Consider the following 22,459-nt stretch of genomic DNA (forward strand, 5'->3'; position numbering starts at 1 on the left):
CTTTGGAGCAAGGTGTAGAGAACCATTTGCACCGCTTACTGGTGACACTTCTAGACAGTTCCTTCTCACCTGTCATGTAACATCTCATTTGAGGTTCATGGTATCTGTCTTGTTGCTCCATCTGCCAGCCTCCTACTAATCATCGCTTCATGGTCATCAAAGATCTTAGCACCCATCACCCTGATCTCCACTCCGTGCCCTCCTGGAAGACCCATCCAGCACACTGTCTCCCTGTCATTGCTGAAGTATCACAGGGTTCTACGTCTGTCTAGTGCTCTTCTTTTTTTAATTTTTTATTTTATATTGGCGTCAGTTGATGTACAACGTTTTAGTTTCAGGTGTACAGCGAAGTGATTCACTTGTCCATACACATATATCTATTCTTTTTCACATTCTTTTCCCATATAGGTTATTACAGAATGCTGAGTTAGAGTTCCCCGTGCTATACAGTAGGTCCTTGTTGATTATTTTATATATAGCTGTCTAGTGCGCTTCTTACTTTGTGTTTTCCTTAAATGTTCTCTTGTACTCTCAATGTCTCGTGGCTTTTCTTAGCATCCGTAAGCTGGTGATTTCCGTCCTTATATTCCAGCCATGGCCTTTCCTTGAGAGCTTTACTGGTGTATTTAATTGTTTTCAGGACATGCCCTGTATGTCCCTCTGGTACTTCAAGCTGAACTTTTCCCCCAAAAGCTGATTATCTCCTCCCCCTCCCCACCTTCAAATCTTTTGTCCCTCATGTACTTCACCTCTCAGAGGTGGCCTCTTGCAGGTCTCCTCAGTTTTACCTTAAAAGTCATCTTACCAGGAGCATTTTGAACCAGCCTTAAGAGGTCATGAAACTCTCGCTTTTTTTTTTTTCTTTTTAAAATTTAATGTGTGAAGCTGATATGCTCATCCCACTCTTGAACTTGGCTCTCATGATTATTTTCCAAACTTGTGGGCTTTGGTTGGGCTGCGAGTAGAATTAGAAAGCATCGGGCTGAGGAACCACACCTAACTAGGAGTCATTTATTTTCACACTGGTCATTTGAGAAAGAGCCCCTGATTTTAGCAGTGCATACTCACACCGTGAGAATTTACTTGTCTTCTGGAAACTCTACCTTATCAAATCTCTGATAGCTCTTTAAAAATGACAATAGTCAGATCCCTTTACTTTTTTTTTTGTCTTCTCGTGTTTTTTTTTTTTTTTTGGCTGCGCTGCGCAGCTTGGGGGATCTTCGTTCCCCAACCAGGGATCGAATCCGCAAGCCCTGCAGTGGAAGCACAGTCTTAACCACTGGACTGCCAGGGAAGTCCCAGATCCCTTTACTTTTAAGTAATAAATAATTGACTTAATAAAACTTAGGTTTGTTTGTTTTTTCTCTTGGAAAATCTAGGGCAAGGTTTAAAAACTAGCTGCCCCGAAGCCTTCTGTGGTTACAGATGTTTATTCAGCCCCCTGGTGCTGTCCCATACACTGCCAGGCTTTAAAAATCAGAGAGTTTTACAAAAAGATCTGGACCTCCATGAAAATGAAGATCAGGTCATACTGGAGCAGGGTTCCTGCCTGGCACCAGCTGGCTGGAGGTGCATAGCCACTGTTCCCTGGAGGAGGACACGTGTGTGCTTATCTGTCCCATGACTGTATTTTTCTTACACCCATTTCTTTAACATGTCTATTATTTATTTGCCTTCCTTGTTTGGCCCTTGAAAGCAACTAAGTTGGTCATCCCTAATCTAGAGCAATCAAGTTTTTTTTTTTTTTTTAATCCTAAGTGCCTATCAGTAAAATGCTTTGGTATCTCACAAATGTATATATTTATTTATAAATTACAATATGCGTACTACTATACTTAAAGAAATTTTTATAAGGTTGAGATAAAGATGAAACAGTTTCAAAATAATATTCTCACTAAGTTCTTAAATTTTAGTGAAAGCAGTAGGATTGAATATGCTTTATTATTTTTGAAAATCTTTATTCGACACTGTGTATTATGGCAACTCAGTGGTCTATTTCTAAATTAAGCATATATTTTTAAAATTTAGCATCTTTATTGGAGTATAATTGCTTTACAATGTTGTGTTAGTTTCTGCTGTATAACAAAGTGAATCAGCTTATATGTATACATATATCCCCATATCTCCTCCCTCTTGTGTCTCCTTCCCACCCTCCCTATCCCACCCATCTAGGTGGTCACAAAGCACTGAGCTGATCTCCCTGTGCTATGCGGCTGCTTCCCACTAGCTATCTATTTTACATTTGGTAGTGTATATATATCCAAAATTAAGCATATTTCTGATACTTGGTTTTAATCACTGCCCCTGGAAGAAATACCTTATTGCCATGCTTCCTAAGTTGTGATACTTATCCACCAATTTGGTAGCATATTGTTGAAATTGGACTAGAATTTCCATCTTCTATGATGTGTTCAGTTTTTTTTAGCAAACTAATGAGAAGATGTTACATTTTTATATTTTAGAGTAGGTTATAAGTTCACTGAAATTTTTCATTTAGAAGATTTTTAAACAGGTTACAAAAGTTTTTCTATATATTTTTTTTTTTAATTTTTTTTTTTTTTTTTTTTTGCCGTTGGCGGGTCTCTCACTGTTGCGGCCTCTCCCGTTGCAGAGCACAGGCTCCAGACACGCAGGCTCAGCGGCCATGGCTCACGGGCCCAGCCGCTCCGCGGCACGTGGGATCCTCCCGGACCGGGGCACGAACCCACGTCCCCGGCATCGGCAGGCGGACTCTCAACCACTGTGCCACCAGGGAAGCCCTTCTATATTTAAAAAAAATGATTTTTGGCATGAAAAAATCACATAATAGTGGAAATACTTCTAAACATTTGTTTTCATAATGCTTTCTCCATATATTTTTAAGTCAGTTCTTTCTTTTTTCTTTTATGATGTTACATTTCCCTGGATAAAGATATGGATTGTATTCAATTAATAAATATTCTCATTAGCATACTGATGACAGTCATTGGCCATTTAAAGGGTACACAGATTTTAATCACCTGTCTTTTTGTAAAAGAAAAATGTGTAATTCATCTTTTAAGTTCACCATCTCTTAAGTACTTTGCCACAAGATAACCAGCAAACCACTTTGTGGTACAAATTTTTTTTTTTTAATTTATTATTTTTTTTCAAAAATTTTATGATCGTTTCGCTGTATAGATTCTACTATTTAAGGTAGTAAGATATATAAATCAGCTTTATTAGGCACCTCACCTGTTCATTGTCAGCATATTGCAACACATCACCACTGACATTTGCTCTGTTTTATGGCATTTGCCCATTTCTGTGGTGTAAATATTCTTACCATGGCTGAGTTCAAGTTATCAGTATGAGTCAATGAACATGGTGTTTGGAAGAGATGGGCAGGTCCATGCCAGTTATATAGTATTTTCACCATGCGGATGTGATAGACATAAACAGCCTCAAGATGACAGTTAATGTGGGACATCCCTGGTGGTACAGTGGTTAAGACTCTGCACTTTGACTGCAGGGGGCACGGGTTTGATCCCTGGTTAGGGAACTAGGATCCTGCATGCCATGAGGCATGACCAAACAATTAAAAAACAAAAAAAAGATGACAGTAAATGTAATAAATAATTGTAAAATGTATTAATTAGTCAATTAAGAAATGATGAGCTTTAGGTATTTATTGGCTTTTAATATAACTTTTAGTGTAACTAATTTTAAGTATATGGAATTATATTTTTAATAATGGCTACTTTTCGTAACAAGCTCACAAAATTCTTAAATAGTCTCACAAAACCCCGGAAAATTTAGCGGTCGACTTTCACTGGCAGGTTTGAGCTAGCTCAAACCATTCTGTGGGCCTTGCAGGGCATTTTAAGAACTTAGGCTTTTACTCTGAGTGAGATGAGAAGCCTCTCAGGGGTTTGGAGTAAAGGAGAGATGAGCTCAGTTGGACCTGTGTTTTAACACAGTCGCTCTGCTGTGCTGAGAATGGACTGTAGGGAGGAAAGTATGGCAGCAGGGAGGCGATTTAGGGGCTGTATGAATAATGCGGGCTAAGGCGCTGGTGGCTTGGAGCCAGGGGGTAGCCGGTGCCAGTAATGAGAAGTGAGGCACGGAGGCGTCGGATGTCTCATGGCTCGGTGACTTACGGAGGTCTGAGAAGATAACCAGGCTTTCCCCCCTGCGTATCCCTTACTGCCTTTGTCAGAGGGGGAGAACGCTGTTCAACTGAACTAGTGTCCCACCTAATTTGATAAACCTTTATATTGTTGCAGAATCACTAGGTTACCAAGGAGATTACACGACGCTTTGATTCTCAGAGCGGGTGCTAAGGGCCGTTTGCACGGGCTAATTCTTCACTGCGGAAGGTCTGCCATGCAGGGTGTTTAGCATCCCTGGACCCGACTCCCTAAAGGCCAGTGGTGCTCCTCAGTGATTGCCATACCCCTCCTCCCGCCACAGCACCCTCCCCTCCGCGCACATTTTTGCCGAAAGCTAAAGGACTGTGGCCCCCGACAAAGTATGTGATTCTGTTTCTACCCTCGACAGTATTATGCCTACCTGTATTCTTACGTGATGCCCCAGGCCATCCGAGATATGGTGGACGAATACATCAACTGTGAGGACATCGCCATGAACTTCCTCGTCTCCCACGTCACTCGGAAACCCCCCATCAAGGTGAGGTCCTCCCACTTACGGGACCGGGGGGCACACGTGTACTTAATTCACTTATTGTGTGGGTGTGCGGTGGGTAACCCAGCCATGCCTCCGAGTCCTCAGCCACAAAATGGGGACGATGACGCCACCAACCAAGTTAAGATCGTCTTAGGGTTGAATGAGCCGTTCATACAGGGGCTCTTCGCTTCCTAGGCGTAAATGGATAGAAATCAGAGGGTTTGGAACTTGAATGGGAAAAATGTTACATCTTTAATTTTCACCAATCTCAAACTGGAATTTATCCTTTTTATCAGTTATGAAACAGGCTGTAATTCATAAGAGTATTTGCGGTAACTGTGATCCGTCACCAGCAGAACCCATAGGTATTTTCATATCACGTTACGTTCGTTGCCACATCTCGAAGTATTGTTTATGTTCTTCATTACTGCTTTGAAATTACGGTAGTTATTAACTTTACCATAGATCTTGTTAACTTAATAAGATAAAATAATAAAAAAGCGCACATATTTCTATATTTCAGTATAACTTGTTTCCTTTGTAATCTCACGTATTTTATGCATTTAAAAGCAGCTGAGGGGTGCACAGGCTTCACCAGATTGCCAAACCAGAGTGGCAGCGGTGTCCATGGCACACACAGTTTAAGACTTTCTCAGTTAGGGTGTGTACAGCTCTAAGAATAGTGCCTGGCACGTAAGTACTTTATAAGGTATTTACACAAAAGCAGAAGTACCCTCAAAATTCTAGAAATTTGAGTTCTGTTTTTTGTCTTTGAGTTGGTGAATAGATTTGACCATAATACAACCAGTTTCATACTCAGTGCACAGAAAGACCAGTTCCATCACCCTCTCTGTCATTACTGCAGATTCAGACAAGTGAAAGGTCCCCTGGTGAGGGTTAGGGTAGGCCTGGTAAAGGCCTTGTAACAATTAATACTAGAGAATCTGTCCATTCAAATTAATAGTGTTTATGACTAGGCTCTATCAGTGTTTATGCTGTGAATTCACACCTGATAATCCTTAGTTCAAAAAGGTGTATTATTTAATTTTATAAAATCGTAAGTTTACCTTCATGGATATCATTAGTCCAATGAGTAAATAATAATTGGGTGCATATTTCATTCTTCTTACATTTTGAAAGTAAGTTCTAGACTAAGTAACCACTAGTGTAGCTCAGGGTTATAACTTAGCTCCTGAATTCCCCCATAGTTTCTTTGATTCCTTAGCCTTCTGCTAAAGCCTCACAAAAGAAGAATAATTAGCAAAATGATGCACCAGATTGTGTGTTTTTTAAAACTGTGAATGATGATAGTATTTTTTATATAAAAATAACATGTTTTCCAGGTACAGTGGTAGATCTGATATTAAACAATGAAAAGCACACTTCTTTGTAAACTTTAAGGTAGGGAGGCAGGCGTCTTAGAAATTAATGACTAGTGCAATTTTCTATTCTTTATTTATCCTTTCTTGTGTAGCCAGGGACTGGACTCCAGCCAAGATATATGCTTTCTATTTATACCTCCCTAGTAGATCAGAAAACATTATCCATGAAGATTTAAAGTATCTGAGGGATTAGGTACCTAATAATATCATCAGTCACTTGACGCACTCACAGACATGGTGCATTTTTCATCTTCATGGAAGCGTGTTTGTTATATTATTAAGCCAGTGTTTTATTAAACATCTCTTCAGCGTAGAGAGTGAGTTGGAAATAATTTGCACATGGTATACATAGTTCTTCCCAAGTGAAAACTTGAAAAGTAAGTAGCCTCTGAATTTTCTTTTTTCTTTTTTTTGTGGTACGCAGGCCTCTCACTGTTGTGGCCTCTCCCGTTGCGGAGCACAGGCTCCGGACGCGCAGGCTCCGCGGCCACGGCTCACGGGCCCAGCCACTCCACGGCATGTGGGATCTTCCCAGACCGGGGCACGAACCCGTGTCCTCTGCATCGGCAGGTGGACTCTCAACCACTGTGCCACCAGGGAAGCCCTGAATTTTCTTGATCTTATGGAAATATAAGAGCAGTTCAAGATTAGGATGACTTTTTAAAATCAAAGGCTCAATAAGTTGAGCCTGTCTTCAAATTCTGAGTCCAATTATTTACTTCATATTATAGAACCAGTTTAAGCTAAATATTTTCTTTAACTTACCTAATTTTATCAGGTATATGTACTATTTTGTTATAAAATAGTATTTTTGCTTTAAATACTTCAAATTGTCACCGTCCCCTCCCTTGTTATAATTAGGAAGGCATGACTTTTATATCATAGCAGTATTCTTTCAATAATGTTAATATCTTAACAATATTGACTAAAACAGGGAGTTAATTTCATATTATTGCTTTGAATAATGTACTGTTATCTTTTTGAGGAGGAGAAAGATCTAGAATGTAAATAGGCTTCATTCAGAATAAAGGATTAAAAACTCATAAAGCATTGAGAAGATAGATGGCTGGCTTAGGGGATAAGGAAGTAGAGAGAGGACGCATAGGTAAGCATCTTAATATTAATGTTGAGTAAGTTCTCAACATCTATTAATGATTTTCCTTACTGTTACTAAGCATAACTTCTCTTAGACTAAAATTACCTGGAATGTTCCCGTGTAAAATAAAATCCATGGTATTGCTTAAGTAAATAGTCAAGCCTCAACTTACAGTTGTTACTTTATTCCTCTTAATTTTTTGTATGTTTTATTATGTAATATATAGATATATATATATTTTAAATAAATACACTGGGGGCCTCTCACTGTTGTGGCCTCTCCCGTTGTGGAGCACAGGCTCCGGACGCACAGGCTCAGCGGCCATGGCTCACGGGCTTAGTTGCTCCGCGGCATGTGGGATCTTCCCGGACCAGGGCACGAACCCGTGTCTCCTGCATCGGCAGGCAGATTCTCAACCACTGCGCCACCAGGGAAGCCCTAAAATAACCTTTTTGTGCCAAAGTAGAGTCATTTGCAGGTTAAGGGGTTATTCCCCCTGAGGTTGAATGCTGGCATCTGAGACGAGGAGGAAGATTTTTAGGTACAGGGAGAACAAAGTAGAATACTGGACATAGATGCTGTTTGCCTTGACATGCATCTCCTGCTTCAGTGAAAGCTGGTGGGAATAGTAGTAAGTGACTCGTGGTAAACTGGAAGAGCTCTAGAGAACTGCCGGTGGGTGGGAGGGTGAAGGAATGGGACCGGTGGGGTCCTGTGAAGGGACCTCTGGGGGTTGTGACTCCCTCAGAGTTTTGTCTCTGAGGTGTGTCCCTCAGAGCCTGGCCTGTGATCACGATCACTCCTCAGTTTCAACTCTAGAGACCTGGCTTCTGATGGCTGATACCGGCTGTGTGTGATGATTATTCTTCAGCTATAAGTAACAGGATGGGCCATTCAATTTTAATTCTTTTCTCCATTTATAATAGTAGTAATAGTTTTAAAATTATTCAGGAAAAGACAGACATATTCAGAAAGAAAACAGAACAAACAGGTTTGAAAGACCTAAATAGAACTACTGGAAATGAAAATTATAGTTATTAAAATGAAAATCTCTGTGAATGGGATAAAAAGATAAGACTTAGCTGAAGGGTTTCCCTGGTGGCGCAGTGGTGCTGATGCAGGGGACATGGTTTCGTGCCCCGGTCCGGGAAGATCCCACATGCCGCGGAGCAGCTGGGCCCGTGAGCCATGGCCGCTGAGCCTGTGCTCCACAACAGGAGAGGCCACAACAGTGAGAGGCCTGCGTGCCGCAAAAAAAAAAAAAAAAAAAGACTTAGCTGAAGACAAACTTAATGACCTAGAAGATAAATGTGAAGAAATTTCCAAGAAAGTATTACAGAGATGGAAAATAAGAAAGGTTAAGAGAAATGGAGGGACTTCCCTGGTGGCACAGTGGTTAAGAACCCACCTGCCAATGCAGGGGACACGGGTTCGAGCCCTGGCCCGGAAAGAATCCCACATGCCATGGAGCAACTAATCCTGTGCACCACAACTACTGAGCCTGCGCTCTAGAGCCCATGAGCCACAACTGCTAAGCCCACGTGCCCAACTACTGAATCCTGCGTGCCTAGAGCCCGTGCTCTGCAACGAGAGAAGCCACTGCAGTGAGAAGCCCGTGCACCACAATGAAGAGTAGCCCCTGCTCACTGCAACTAGAGCAGCAATGAACACCCAACACAGCCAAAAATAAATAAATAACTAAATAAATAAATTAAAAAAACGACATGGAGGCTGTCAGGAGAAGGTGTAACATAAAACCAGGAAGGGAAGAGTAAAGAGAAAGTGGGAGGGGCAGTCTTGAAAAATATGAGAATTTCCAGAATTTATTGAAAACCTGAATACTACAGCAAACATTACACTGAATCGTGAAAGTTTAGAAGACGCCCACTGAAGTCAGTAGTAAGATAAGGTTACCCACTAAATAAATGGAGATAGAGACCACATCTGCATTCATATCATCAGGATAGCAGTTCTCCCCAAATCTAAAATGTCAGTGTAACTCTAGGATACTTTATTTGGTTTAATTTGGCTTGGAGTGAAACTTGACACACAGATCCTCAAACTTATATCAAAAGGCAAAGGACCAGAATAGCTGAGACACCAGTGAAGAAGATGTGGATTTGCCGTGTCAGAAATCATGACATGGTAATAAAATACATAATTAGGACAAGGTGATATTGGCACAGGGGTTGATAGATAAATCAGTGGTGCAAAGCAGAGTCTAGACACAGACCCACGCCTGCGCGGAAACTTGCTACATGATGAAGGTGGCATCTACAGATGAATGCTGGGATAATTGGTTTTCTGTATGAAACAGAAATACATGTCATCATACCATACACAAAGTAAATTCCAGGTAGGTTAATCAACCAGATGTGAACGCAAGCTTTAAAACTTCTAACAAAAAGTATTTTTGTGATCGTAGACAAAGAGAAACAAAAAGTGCAAAATAGAGAGGAAAAGATTGGTTTGAATATTATTAAAATTCAAAACTTTGTTCAGCAAACCTCTATGTCCACAGACTGGGACATGTACAATGCTGATAAATGACAAAGAATTAATACTCAGAGAAAGAATTTCCAAATGAGAAAAAAAGACTACTCAATTGATTCACTTAGTTTGTAAAAAAGTAGTTCGATGAAGTAGAAGCCTAGATGACTAATAAACATGTGGAAATATGCTCAACTTCTGTAGCAATCAGGGAAATGTAAGTTAAAACAATGGGGTATAGTTTATACACATCAGATGGGCTAAAATGAAAGTGACAGTACCAGATGTTACAATGTGTTAAAATTGCAGATACTATACAGAGCTGGTGGGTATATGCATTGGGATATCTGTTTTGAAGAAAGTTTGATTTTTTTCAAGCATAATTAAAGGTCATGTTCCCCATGACCTAGCAGGAGAGGAAGGGAAGGAGGGAGGGTGGCGCAAGGACTAACTCTATTTGTAATGTTTTGTTTCTTAAAGAAAAAAAAGGAAGAAAAAAATATATGTAATCTGAAACAAATAGAGCAAAGTGTCAATATTTGACACAACTGGTGGGTTTGCTTGTTTGTTATATTCTTCCCCTTTTTAAAGCGTAACATTTCATTTGTGTATTTTAAACTAGTAGTATGTGTTTCATACATATAGAGTCATATGATTCTTTAAATACGTACTGTCTTTAAACAAATACCCGTGGAATAAAAATGATACTGAAAGTAAGGTGTAACATTTAAAATACCCATCCATTGTATATGTACCTCCATAATCCCAGCCTGCTTCTCCCTTCCACAGATAATTGCTATCCTGAGTTTTGTTTTAAAAATCCCTTTCCCCTCCTCCCTTAAAGAAAGAATGCTTTTACCATATGTATATTCATCTCTAAATGATGGGCCTTTAAAAGTTTTATGTAAATGAAATCAAACTATAAGCATTCCTCTGCATTTAGCTTTTAAAAGACTCAAGTCTGTTTGTGAGTTTAGTCAGCGCTGATGATTGTAACTATAGTTTATTCATGTTCATTGTCCCAAAGTCTTAAAGATGCCCTCCCCCATACTCTTCTAAAAGTTTTAGGTTTTGCCCTGTTGTATTTAAATCATTCACGCTTGTGGAAGTGATTTTTGTGTGTAATGTGAGATAGGGTCCCAATTTCATTTTTGTCTCCTCAGCAGTTTTCATTGCACACTTAGTTCATCCATACCCAGTGATCTGCGGTGCTGGTCTGTCATTGTTCAAATGTCTTTGTATACATGGATCTATTTAAGGATTCTTTTATTCTGGTCTGTTGGTCTGGTTTGTTCATGTGCCCAAATCACATTAATTGTCATCTCTTTAGAATTATTTTTTTGGTATCTGCTAAGACAAACCCCCTTTAACTTAACCCTGTTATTTCAAGAGTGTTTTGCCTATTCTTGGCCCTTTCTCCTCCCACATAAATTTTGGAATCATTAGCTTGTCAAGAAGACACAGACACACACAGAGTTGAGATTTTGATAGGAATTGAATCTGTAGGTGAAATGGGGAAAATTGATATCTTTTAAAAATGATCAAATATTGTATAATCCCCAGGCTACGAAGTTCCACAATAATTTTGCAATCGAGGTCTCTGAACATCTTTTGTTAGACTTATTTCTAGGTATTCTGTATATTTTGTTGATATTTTAAATGGTATTTTCCAAAAGTTAACATTTTCTTTCATTGTTATAGAACTATTTGTTTCCTATATCTAGGAAACTTGCTAGAACTCCGTTTAAAATTTTTTGTTGATTGATATGGGTTTTCTGTGTTGACCATCATATATCCCTCATGCAAAAAACTGTTTTGTTTTTTCCTTCCCAGTCCTCATAAGCCATTTTATTTTATTTTTTACAGTAACCAGGACCTCTAGTACAGTATTGAATAGAAATGGTGATGACGGTATCTTGGTTTTATTCCTGATTTTAAAGGGATGCTTCAGATAGTGTGCTCTTAGGTGTGATGCTTGCTTTACATTTTAGCTTATTGAAGTTTCTTCCTGTTCCTTATTAGCTAAGGATGTTTATTATGAATGATTCTTTAATTTTATTGAGTGCATTTCCTATTATCCATTGACACAGTCATGTGTTTTATCTTTAATCTCTTGTGTTGACATTCACGTTTTCTTTGGAGAAACACATTTGGTCACAGTTCTTTTTATAAATAATTTTTTGGATTTGGTTTTCTAATATTTTGTTTGGATTACTTGAATTCGTGTTCATGAGTAAGTGAGCCTATGATTTTCCTTTCTAGTATTATTATTATTTTTAAAAATATTTATTTTTGGTTGCATTGGGTCTTCGTTGCTGTGCATGGGCTTTCCCTAGTTGTGGCGAGTGGGGGCTGCTCTTTGTTGCGGTGCACGGGCTTCTCATTTTGGTGGCTTCTCGTTGTGGAGCGTGGGCTCTAGGTGCACGGGCTTCAGTAGTTGTGGCACACGGGTTCAGTAGTTGTGGCTCGCAGGCTCTAGAGCACAGGCTCAGTAGTTGTGGTACATGGGCTTCGTTGCTCTGCGGCACGAGGGATCTTCCCGGACCAGGGATCAAACCTGTGTCCCCTGCATTGGCAGGCAGATTCTTAACCACTGCGCCACCAGGGAAGTTCCTTTCTAGTATTATTTATTTCTGGTTTTGGTACGAAAATTGTAACTAGTCTCATTATTTGAGTTTGGGGCAAGTTCCCCTTTGTTTCTGTTTTATGGAAGAGTTTGTGCACAATTGGGATTGTGTTTTCTAGGAGGTTTGGTAGAACTCAACCTTTGACATCTTTTGGGGCTTTGCATGTCTTTTGTGGGAGGGTACTAAACTATAGATTCAGTTTCTTTAATGATTATAGAAATTTTCAGGTTGCTTGTTTCTTCATTTTCTTTATTTTTTTTTCAAACTTTTAAGGTGTAAAATATGCTCATATAGAAAAAGGCATAACATTTAAGTGCACAGCTTAATTATTATAAAACAACCCATTAAACATGGGGTGTCAGGACCCCAGAAGCTCCTGCATGCCCCTTCCCAATCTCAACCTCCTTCCTCAGCCCCAGTTTTAATGACTGTTGTGGGTTGAATTGTGTCTCCCCTCCCACCCACCCCCCAAAAACGATATGTTTGAGTCCTAATCCCAGTACTTGTGTATGTAATCTTAACTGTAAATAGAGTCTTTGCAAACGTAGTCAAGTTGAAATGAAGTCAGACTGGAGTAGGGTGAGCCCTTAATCGTATGGCTGGTGTCCTGTTAGGAGAGGTGGAGAAGAGACCCAGAGGCACACACACAGGGAGAACCCCATGTGATGTGAGGCAGAGATGCGAGTGATGTGTGAGCCAAGGAACCCCAAAGAGAAAGGCCTAGAACCGATTCCTCCTGGGCCCCTCACAGAGCAGCACGTGGCCCTACCAACTCCTCGAGTTCTGACTTCCAGCTTCCAGAACTCAGGACCACTGCGAGCTTGAACCGAAGGGGACAGAGACAGGGCGAACTGAAGGAAGGAACTCCTGGGAATTCTACCAGCAGGAAGTGGGCCGATGGAGCTAGTTGGCTGAGAATGTGTTACTCGCGTCAGAATGGCTCAGAGGCTGGTGGGGCTGCTGTGGTCACCAAGGGCCCAGAGGCAGGACCACACCCCCTTGGCTCCGGAGGGCGGGGCCACCTCCTGAGGGCTGCTGTGCCCCCAGTCCAGGAGGACAGAGAGGGTTGCTCTCATGCCTTGAAACCTAATGGGACTTGCCCTGCTGGGTTTTGGACTTGTTTGGGATGCATGGCCTCTTTTTCTTCCCTGTTTCTCTCTTTTGAAATGGAATGTCTATCTTATGCCTGTCCCACGATTGCATTTTTGAGATAGATAATTGTCCTCTAGGTTTCACGTGTCCACAGATAGAGAAGAATTTTATCCCAGAATGGACGGTATCCAGAGTCTTAACCATATCCAATTTAGACGATTTAAAAGAGATTTGGGACTTTCTGAGTTGATTGTATTTGGATGAGATTTTGGACTCAACTGTTGATCCTGGAATGGGTTAAGAGTTTTAAGAGATGCTGGGATGGATGTGTTTTGCATAGAGGAAGGACATAAAATTTTTGAGGCCAGAGGGCAGGCTGTTTATTGTGACCTGCCAAAAGATATGTTTAGGTCCTAACCCCTGTTAGCGTGTGAATGTGACTATTTGGCAATAGGGTCTTTGCAGATATGATCAAGTTGAGATGAAGTCATAGTAGAGTACAGTGGGCCCTCAGTCCATTATGACTGATGTCCTTGTAAGAAGAGACACAGCGGCACAGACACTGAGGGGAGGGTGCTGTGTGATGATGGAGCGTCATCTACAAGCCAGGGAAGTCCAAGGACTGCGTCAGTGCCAGGCGCTGAGAGAAGGGCATGGAACAGGTTGTTTCCTACAGCCTTCAGAGAGAGGATGCCCAGCTGACACCTTGATTTCAGACTGCCAGCCTCCAGAGCTGTGAGATAGTAAATTTCTGGTTTTTTAAGTCACTGAATTTGTGGTAGTTTGTTACAACAGCCCTAGGAGATGAATACAGTTACTGTCATGTCTTTAATGGTACCCACTTCATTGTTGTTTTTCTTTACACTTTTATCACCTAAGTATGCATCCCTAAACACTATGGCTTAACTTTAAAATAAACTCTTTATATTAAAATAGAAGTTACGAAGACAGTGCAGAATTCCCATATACCCCCATATAGTTTCCCCTATTATTAACATCTTACATTAGTATGGTACATTTGTCCCAATTAATGCATCAATATTGATACATTTTATATTACCAGGGTTCATCCTTTATTCAGATTTCCATAATTTTTGCTGGGTCTTTTTTTTTTTTTAAAAAAAAACTAGAATGATCAGGTAGCAAAATAACATAGAATACAGCACAGAGCCATATGAGAGAAAGCTGTGCCCTCAAGCCTGCCGTTGGGAACTCTTAGTCCCCATATTCTTGGGACACATTCCATGATTCTCTGGGGCAGAAAGGCTGGCTGGAGCGCACGGGGATCTCCCTGCTGACTGCATAACTGGTCCACGCCCAGGGCACAGGCTACACATGTGGAATGAGGTCAGACAAGTTACACCTGCTCCCTGATGAGCCGATGAGCCGATAGAAGAGGAGCTCTCTACAAAGGCCCTGCACCTGGCAGGGATCGCCGACCAGGGAGAGCTCAGAGGTTTAGTTCCTCTGTGGCTGAGACACACAAAAAGCCTAGGCCAATCTACGCGCAAATTCTCACTCACTGGAGAGGTCGGGGAGCGAGAGTGCCTCCAAGCCAGTGTTTGGTCTTCGGCAAACAAGGATAAATACAAAACATGTTCCTTAAGTGGGCTTGAGCAGAGCTGGGCACAGCAGGTAAAAGATTCCAAGGCGCCATTTAGTGCCCAGCACAGAAGGAGACAGGGGAGGGTGTCGGGGTGGGGCGTGCTCTGCCGTAGTCTCTGCTGCCGCGCGGCTGCCCTGGCCCCATCTCTGCATTTGCTCCCTGCTTTCCGCATCGGCCCTCCCTTCCCCTGCCTAACCCTCCCAGCCTGGAGCGACCGAGCGGAAGCCGGGAGGCGGAGGCTGTCTGCCGGGGCTGAGGACCTGAGGCTGAGCGCCGGCAGCAGGGGGCGGGCAGGGCAGAGCGTGTGCGGGCCGAGGCTGGGGCGAGGCTCCAAGCGGGAAGGAGCGCTCAGCTGCCAGAATGCTGCTGTCTTCTGCTCCAGGATCAGTTTTGAACTTTGTAGAAATGGAATCATACAGTATCTCTTTCCATGTCTCTTAATCTTGCTTTCATATTTCTTTAAAGCTTTTTTTTCAATATTTTCCATTCTGGGTAATAATTTTAGTATACTTTTCATCACTGATTTTCTCTTCACCCATCCATTGAGTATCTGATTTAATTCAGTATACTTTCCCCCCCCACCCGGTTTTATTGAGATGTAATTGACACGCAGCACTGTATCAGTTTAAGGTGTACAACGTAACGATTTGTTACAAACCATCATGAGGTGATGACCACAATAAGTTTAATATACTTTTCAGTTCTATTGTCCTATTTGGTTCTTTCTTTTCATCTTAATTTTTTGTTTTTGTTTTTTGTGGTACGCGGGCCTCTCACCGCCGCGGCCTCTCCCGTTGCGGAGCACAGGCTCCGGACGGCGCGCCGGCTCAGCAGTCGTGGCTCACGGGCCCAGCCGCTCCGCGGCACGTGGGATCCTCCCGGACCGGGGCACGAACCCGCGTCCCCTGCATCGGCAGGCGGACTCTCAACCACTGCGCCACCAGGGAAGCCCTAATTTTTTTGTTTTAGCAGTGCCGTGCGGCATATGGGATCTTAGTTCCCCGACCAGGGATTGAACCCCCGCGCCTCTCGCGTGGGAAGTGCAGAGTCTTAACCACTGGACCACCAGGGAAGTCCCTGTTTGGTTCTTTTTCATATCCACAAGGGTTTTTTTGATAGTCCCTCGTTTCTTCCATCAAACCTTGAGTAATCGTTCAACATTTTATTGTACATATGATACGCGTTTATTGTCCCCGTCCCTATCTGACGTTCCTTGTGTTTTGCGGTGTTTTGGTTCCGTGGTTTCTCTCTGCAGAGTCTGCTTCATGCGACTGATCCCCTTTTTTGTGATTTTCGACTGTGAGGTCGTACTCTTTGGGGTTTTACTTATAGCACTTCTTTGAGGCCCGAGTCTGAGAGCATTTGTACTGCTTCTTCCATGTGCCTTGGCTCGCTACCTGCTTGAGACCTATTTAAGCTAAGTCAGCCTGTGGGGGCTTTTCAGGACGCACAGGCGGCATAAGTTCCAGCCTCAGCTGTGTGAGGGTCCGCTTGCTGTCAGTTTCTCAAAGGGGGGGGATGTTTTCTCCTCGGCTTAGAGCTCAGACTGAGAAGGAAATGTTGCTTCACCACCTCTCTCTGCAGGGCTGCCTCCTGCCCTTGTGGCCTTCCACTGGGTCCCAGGGTTTCAAAAAGTCTCCAGTCTGATTTCCTGACTGTGGGCGCTTCAGCCTCACGAAAACCCGAGCTCCTGGCTGTCTTGCTGGATTCAGGCCTTTTCATTACTTTGGCTTCTGAGGACTTCATTTCTTTCCTTATAAGCTCAGCCAGTATATTTAAAGAGGTGGTTTCTGTATTTCGTCTTGCCTTTTCAGGGATTCTGTGCTCAGGGGGGTTTATGTTATTTAATCTGCCATGTTGTTGATAGTGAAGCTGTTGTATTATCCTTCATACTTTTCTAATTGGTTGGAATTTCATCATCATCGTAACCACTAAACTATAATATGACCACTTTTCCATGTCTTTAAATATAACTTTCTTAAACACCTTTTTTAATGGACATGTAGTATTTTATAACTATGTATCTAGCCCCCTTTTCATGGGTAGTTTTCCAGTAGTTTGCTATTAAGAACACTGATGAAATGAAAACTTTATACCTACATCTTGCTGTGCAACCAAGATAAATAGTAGGAGTAGTGTTACTGAGATAAGCACCACTGAACACCTCAAGGCCTTTGATGTCGGTTACGTATAGGCCGTTTGGAAGCGTGTCCTTAATAGTGATGTAGATGCATCCGTGGCAGGAAGAGAGCCGTGGGCTCTGGCTCCCGACTTGCTCTGAGTGAGCGTAGCCATCGACTCGGTGTCGACACTGCGGAAAAGGCGGCATCGGTTGGTTAAGCTCCAGGGTCTCTGTCTCAGCACCCGTGGTTCTCACTCTGTGGTCTTTCTTCCCCGCTCCCAGGTGACGTCACGGTGGACTTTCCGATGCCCAGGATGCCCTCAGGCTCTGTCACACGACGATTCCCACTTTCACGAGCGGCACAAGTGTATCAACTTCTTTGTCAAGGTGTACGGCTACATGCCCCTGCTGTACACACAGTTCCGCGTGGACTCTGTGCTCTTCAAGACCCGCCTGCCCCACGACAAGACCAAGTGCTTCAAGTTCATCTAGGGGCGTTGCGCACAGGGGAGAGGGTGAGCGGAGTGAGGGAGGCGCTCCCGAGGTCCCTAGACATGGAGGGCCTCAGGGATGCCCACCGCTGGGTGGCCCAGGCGCTCTGCTGGGAGAGCCAGCAGGGAGCGCGGGAGGGACAGAGCTGCTCTGCTCGTGAAATCGGCCACCTGGCCGGAGCCCTGGTCCCAGGACAGCAGGGCTCCCTACGCGGGGCATTGGTGATAGCTTACACTGAGGGCCACAGGGACTCTGGAGAGTCACTCACGCAGTTCATACGCCCACGGCAGCTGGTTTGTGGTTTTTAATTCACTAACAACTACTATTCTTATTTAAAAAGAAAGTTTCAGATTCGCCATTCGAGGCTTATTTATATACGTGTGTATATATATACACATATGTGTGTGTATATACATGTGCGTGTATATGTATACACACACACACACACACTCACATACATATACATATATATATTTTTTTGAGGGGGAGTTTGGCATTTCTGCCCATCTCACCAAGGGAGGGACGCACCATGGTGGTCTGTAATTTGGTGGAGATGCATCCTGGCTCATCTTTACAGATAGTCTCCGTCCTCCTCAGGGGCATCTCTCTGTGTGCAGAAACGAGAAAGGGCCGGGCGTGGCCCCGTTACAGGGCCTGGCCCAAGATAAGGCCTGTTGCCCACCAGGACTCTGTAGCTCGAGGCGTGGGCATCTGCACCTTTGCGGGCAGTGGAGCCTCCCTGTGCAGGACTTGGTGGGTCTGAGGGCTCCCTGCTGGGTCGTGTTGTCTGGGTACCCGGCCCAGCTCTCTCCCTACCCCCTGTTTGAGAGAGAAGACTGAGGAGGGACCGAGACCTGCAGACACACCCCCAAGTGGCTCTCTTTGTTCGACCCTCCTTTGAAAGACATGTTGTGCTTTGGCTACAGACTTTCCCGCAGGTTCTCTCACGCACGAGAACAGAAGCCTGGTGGGCCGCACTTCAGGTGTGGTCTGAGTGGTTGCAGGTCGGCCTGCCCTCTGCCGCAGAGCAAGCGAGTATCCTTTGATCCCCACCCGGCTGGCCGGGGAGTCACAGCAAGGCACCTGCCTTGGGATAATACCTTGGTGAAATTCACCTTCCCCGACCCCTGTCTGGACCCACATCCTATAGTTACTGGATCCCTCACGCCGGGTTGGTTCTGGGACCCCCTGAGGTTTGGTATGTGTCAGAATGGTGGGATGATAGGATTTGTTAGGTTAAGCTCAAATCCAGCCTGAAATTTAATAGGCATTCACACCCCACATTACCACGTTCCACTTTGGGTTTAAATTTCTATTTCCTGGGCTGAAATAGAAGCTAATTTTTTTTTTTTTTTGGTGGTGGCAGCAGTAGGGGAACCAAAGAGGGCGTTAGTGGCTGTTGGCAGGGATTTAGCCCATGGCCTCTGCTGTATTTCTGGTCCCCACTTTCCTCCAGTGAAGTCAAATCTAGGAGGTTCCCCACAACTGACTGAACAAAGGCTCAGCTTTGTCCTGGGCACGTACGTGCCTTAAGCCAGCTCCGTCTTCCCCTGACCTTGACGTCCTGTGCTCCTGTGTCCAGGGGCCACACCCTCCTCTGACCTGCCTCCCCCAGATGGGTTCTCTTCAAGTATCATTTTGAAGCCAGGCTCTGTCCTGTGGGTAACACCCACCTGTAGGGCCGCTTGACCTAAGGGACTGTCCCGGTCGGTGGGCAGGACGAGGGCTCCGTCCTCCGGACATTCCCACTGCATCTTCCTGTGGTTCCCCTGCTGAGGCAGCTACCTAGGAAGTTGAGCTCTGCTGGTCAGCAGCCCAGAGAAGGGGTCCAGACCCCCTGCTTCCTAACTTTCTAACTCCCCCTTCTTTGACCTTGGACTTTATTCTTTTTAGCAGTAGCCTTCTTCCCTTTGGGAAGCCAAAGAGTGTGGTGTTTTGAGCTATAAATGTGGCTGCTATTTTTATCTTGTCTCTTTTAATGTGAGGAGCTCCTAGACTGCCTCTGAGTGGGCCTGGTGAGAAAGGAGCCGTGTCAGGATCCCCTGCACTGGAGCCAGAGCACGGGGTCCCTGAGCGCTGGGTCCCTGAGCGCTGGCGGCAGATCCAGAGCAGCTGGTACTCTGAGGCTGTGGATGACGTCACAGGGCACTGTGGGGGGCGGGGGTGATGTCAGAGCACAGACGAGGGTGGCACTGTTTGGACCTGAACAGGACACTGACTTGAAGGACTCCAGACGGCAGCCTCTGATGGACACTGGCCGCGTTCGTAAAGGACACTCCTCATGGTGAGAGGGAGGGCGGTGAGAGCTTTCGGAGGCTTGGTTAGTTCTCCTGGAGAATGGCCGCTGCCTTTTGCAAGGCGGGTTAGGCAGAGGCCCAGGTCCAGGCTTCGAATGCCTTTGATGCCGATCGGTCACCTTGGGAAGCCCAGATGTCACCTGCGCCACCTGATTGACTCACCTGGAGCACGGGACAGCCCCGCAGATGCACGTGGGCTTCCTCGGCTGTCCCGTGAAGCCCCGTGGCCGTCTTTGCTCTCCAGCTGGCCGGTTTGCTCTTCGCTGAGAGGCACCCACGCGAGGGGGAGCCCCCAGGGTGCTCACCGGGCCGCTCTGGGCTTTTGCGCCTGCGCCGTGGCCTCCGCCCGTGTGGCCTGCACCTCAAGGCGGGGCCCGCGCGCTGCGCGTGCAGGGGTGGTGCCCTCAGGAGCGGCCCGCCTGTCTGTGCTCGGGGAGCTCCTGTTGGCGGTGCCGGCGTCTGAAGGGGGAAGCGCTCTGATACCCACGCCATGTCCACCCGCCCCACCCCTTTTCCAGCCATGAGCACAATGGTCTTACGTTGGAGTTTTATAAAAAAAAATAAAACGGAGACTTTAACTCATGCAGCTTGGAAGTCTTTTGTGGTTTTCCTCTGAAGGACGCTGGAGCGGCCTGAGGGAAGGTGCCTGCCCGGCTCCAGGAGCCACCCGTGCACGGCCAGCGGGCCCCTCCCAGCACGACTGCACGCTGGGATTTGGTCCCGGAGCAGCCTGCGTGCCCGAGCCCGGCTGGTGCTGTCGGCGTGCGTGGACGCGGGCAGCCTTGTCTGCGTCCGTCTCTGGGATTGGCCATTGGATCACGTAGGGAGGACGCGGGCGTCACCGAACCGGTCTGAGCGGGATGTGGGATGGCGCGTGGTGCGTGTTGGCCACCTCTCCTTTGTCACGGTAACTTCAGCGTGTGTGGTGTGGTGCCGGGGAGCTCAGGCGTGCGTGTTCCCGGCCCAGAGGAGAGGGCCGCCTTGGAATGGCCCCGTTGGTCGGGGGGTCATTTGCTGACTTCCAAGGAGCCACAGAAAGCTCCTGCGTCTAGTTGGTGCTTAACTGTCCGAGTCCAGTCCTTTTGATGCCCGGCTTCTGCCCAGCTGCGGGATCAGAGCCGTCCTCAGGGAGCCAGCACCGAGTCATGGGCTTGGAGAAGACGGAGACAGGAAGGAGGGTGGAAGGCAGAGAAAAGCTGAGTTGGGGGTGCTCCTCTCCTGGGTTCTGCTGATGGGAGTTTGGTTTGTACCAACAAACCTAAGAAGGCCTGGGACCCGCAGTTCAGCGTTACTCTGAGACTAGGGTTGACGGCTGATGCGGTAGGTTTGCGGCAGGTGAGCGGGGAAGATGGTGTCGTATCGGGTGGGGATGCCTACCTACTTGGGTCTGGAGCTGGAGCTGCCAGGCTCCTGTTCTTCCAGCCGTCCATCTCCCTGTTACAACTTGTGCTGGGGCCAGAGAGACTTGGAGTTGCCTGAGGCTGTCGAAATGGGCGTGGTACTAGACGGAGAGAACCTGTCTAACTTAGGTTCTGTTCCTGCTGGTTCCGGCTTGGACTCAACAAGGTAAGTCAAAGTGGTCAGTGTTAGCGGTCGATAGTATTGTCACTGAAATCGAAGATTCCACCATATTTGCAAAAATGTGGTTAAGCAGGATAAGGCTGTGGTTACGGATATGGGCCCTGGAGTAGACTCTGTGGGTTCGGATCCGGGGTCACCCATTAAACTGGCGGGGAGCACGTTATGTTCTAAACTTCTCATCCATAAAATGGCAAGGACTGTGCCCACGTCTTGAAGATGTGTTGAAAGTAAACGTAAACGTGAAGAGTCCGCCGTTTGGCATACAACAGAAATGCACTGTCATTGGTGTAACATACCGGAAACTTCTTAGTGGCACTTTCTGCATTCCAGCTCATTCCAGGCTCGGCTGAAGCATTGCCTTCAGGAAGCCCTCCCTTCTCAGAAGTTGCTGCTTGCCCCCCTCTAACACCCGCCACCGCCCCGGGCCATCTCCTGTTCCAGCAGCTGACCTGTCTTCTACTTCACCGCGCACTGTAATGGTTATGGGTCTGCTTCCCACACCAGCTTGTAAGCCTCTTGAGAATAGAGCACTTAAGGGCTAAACAGTTTTTCCCCTCCCTCTCTTCCTCCTTGCGAACTAGTCTTTTGATGAATGAAATGATTTGACAAAATTAAGGGGGGGGGGTCACATAGAAATCATAGCTGGCAACAAGCTGAATAGTAATCGGTACCACGGTGCTTTTGGAATATAGCTAACGTCGTGTTACCAGAGCGTTGCAGGAAGTTGGCACGCAACAGCTGAGAAGTCTTATATTCACTGTTTTTATTATTTAAATCTTCATTGACAGAGGGGGGTTAAGAGAGCATGGCAAGAAGAATTAAACACCCAGAACGGATTCCAGAAGAGATCATGAAGTACGGTGGGAAGGCTTGCACTAGGACCAGCCTTGGGTTGCTGTTTAATTTCACCTGTTTCTTGACCTGTTTTAATTAGGCAAATTGTTTTATCCTTCTTCATTTGTCTTCGTATTATGAAAGAGTTCGAATCTTGGTCATATTGTAGGGCTGTTATGTGAGAATTTAATCTGTT

General features: G+C 45.1%; 1 protein-coding gene across 5 annotated transcripts in view; it reads left to right on the forward strand.

Moving 5' to 3' along the window:
* The window catches only part of EXTL3 (exostosin like glycosyltransferase 3), a 142,986-nt gene extending 122,556 nt beyond the window's left edge, over positions 1–20,430 (forward strand). For all 5 annotated transcript variants that reach the window (XM_067039987.1, XM_067039989.1, XM_067039988.1 and 2 more), the window contains exons 6-7: positions 4,519–4,647; positions 17,342–20,430. In XM_067039987.1, coding sequence (XP_066896088.1) covers positions 4,519–4,647; positions 17,342–17,551 — 339 coding nt within the window. In that variant the 3' untranslated portion in view covers positions 17,552–20,430. The remainder of the gene's footprint in view (positions 1–4,518; positions 4,648–17,341) is intronic.
* Positions 20,431–22,459: the final 2,029 nt, after the last annotated feature.

The sequence above is a fragment of the Kogia breviceps genome, chromosome 8 (genome assembly GCF_026419965.1).
Source record: "Kogia breviceps isolate mKogBre1 chromosome 8, mKogBre1 haplotype 1, whole genome shotgun sequence".
Classification (NCBI taxonomy): domain Eukaryota; kingdom Metazoa; phylum Chordata; class Mammalia; order Artiodactyla; family Physeteridae; genus Kogia; species Kogia breviceps.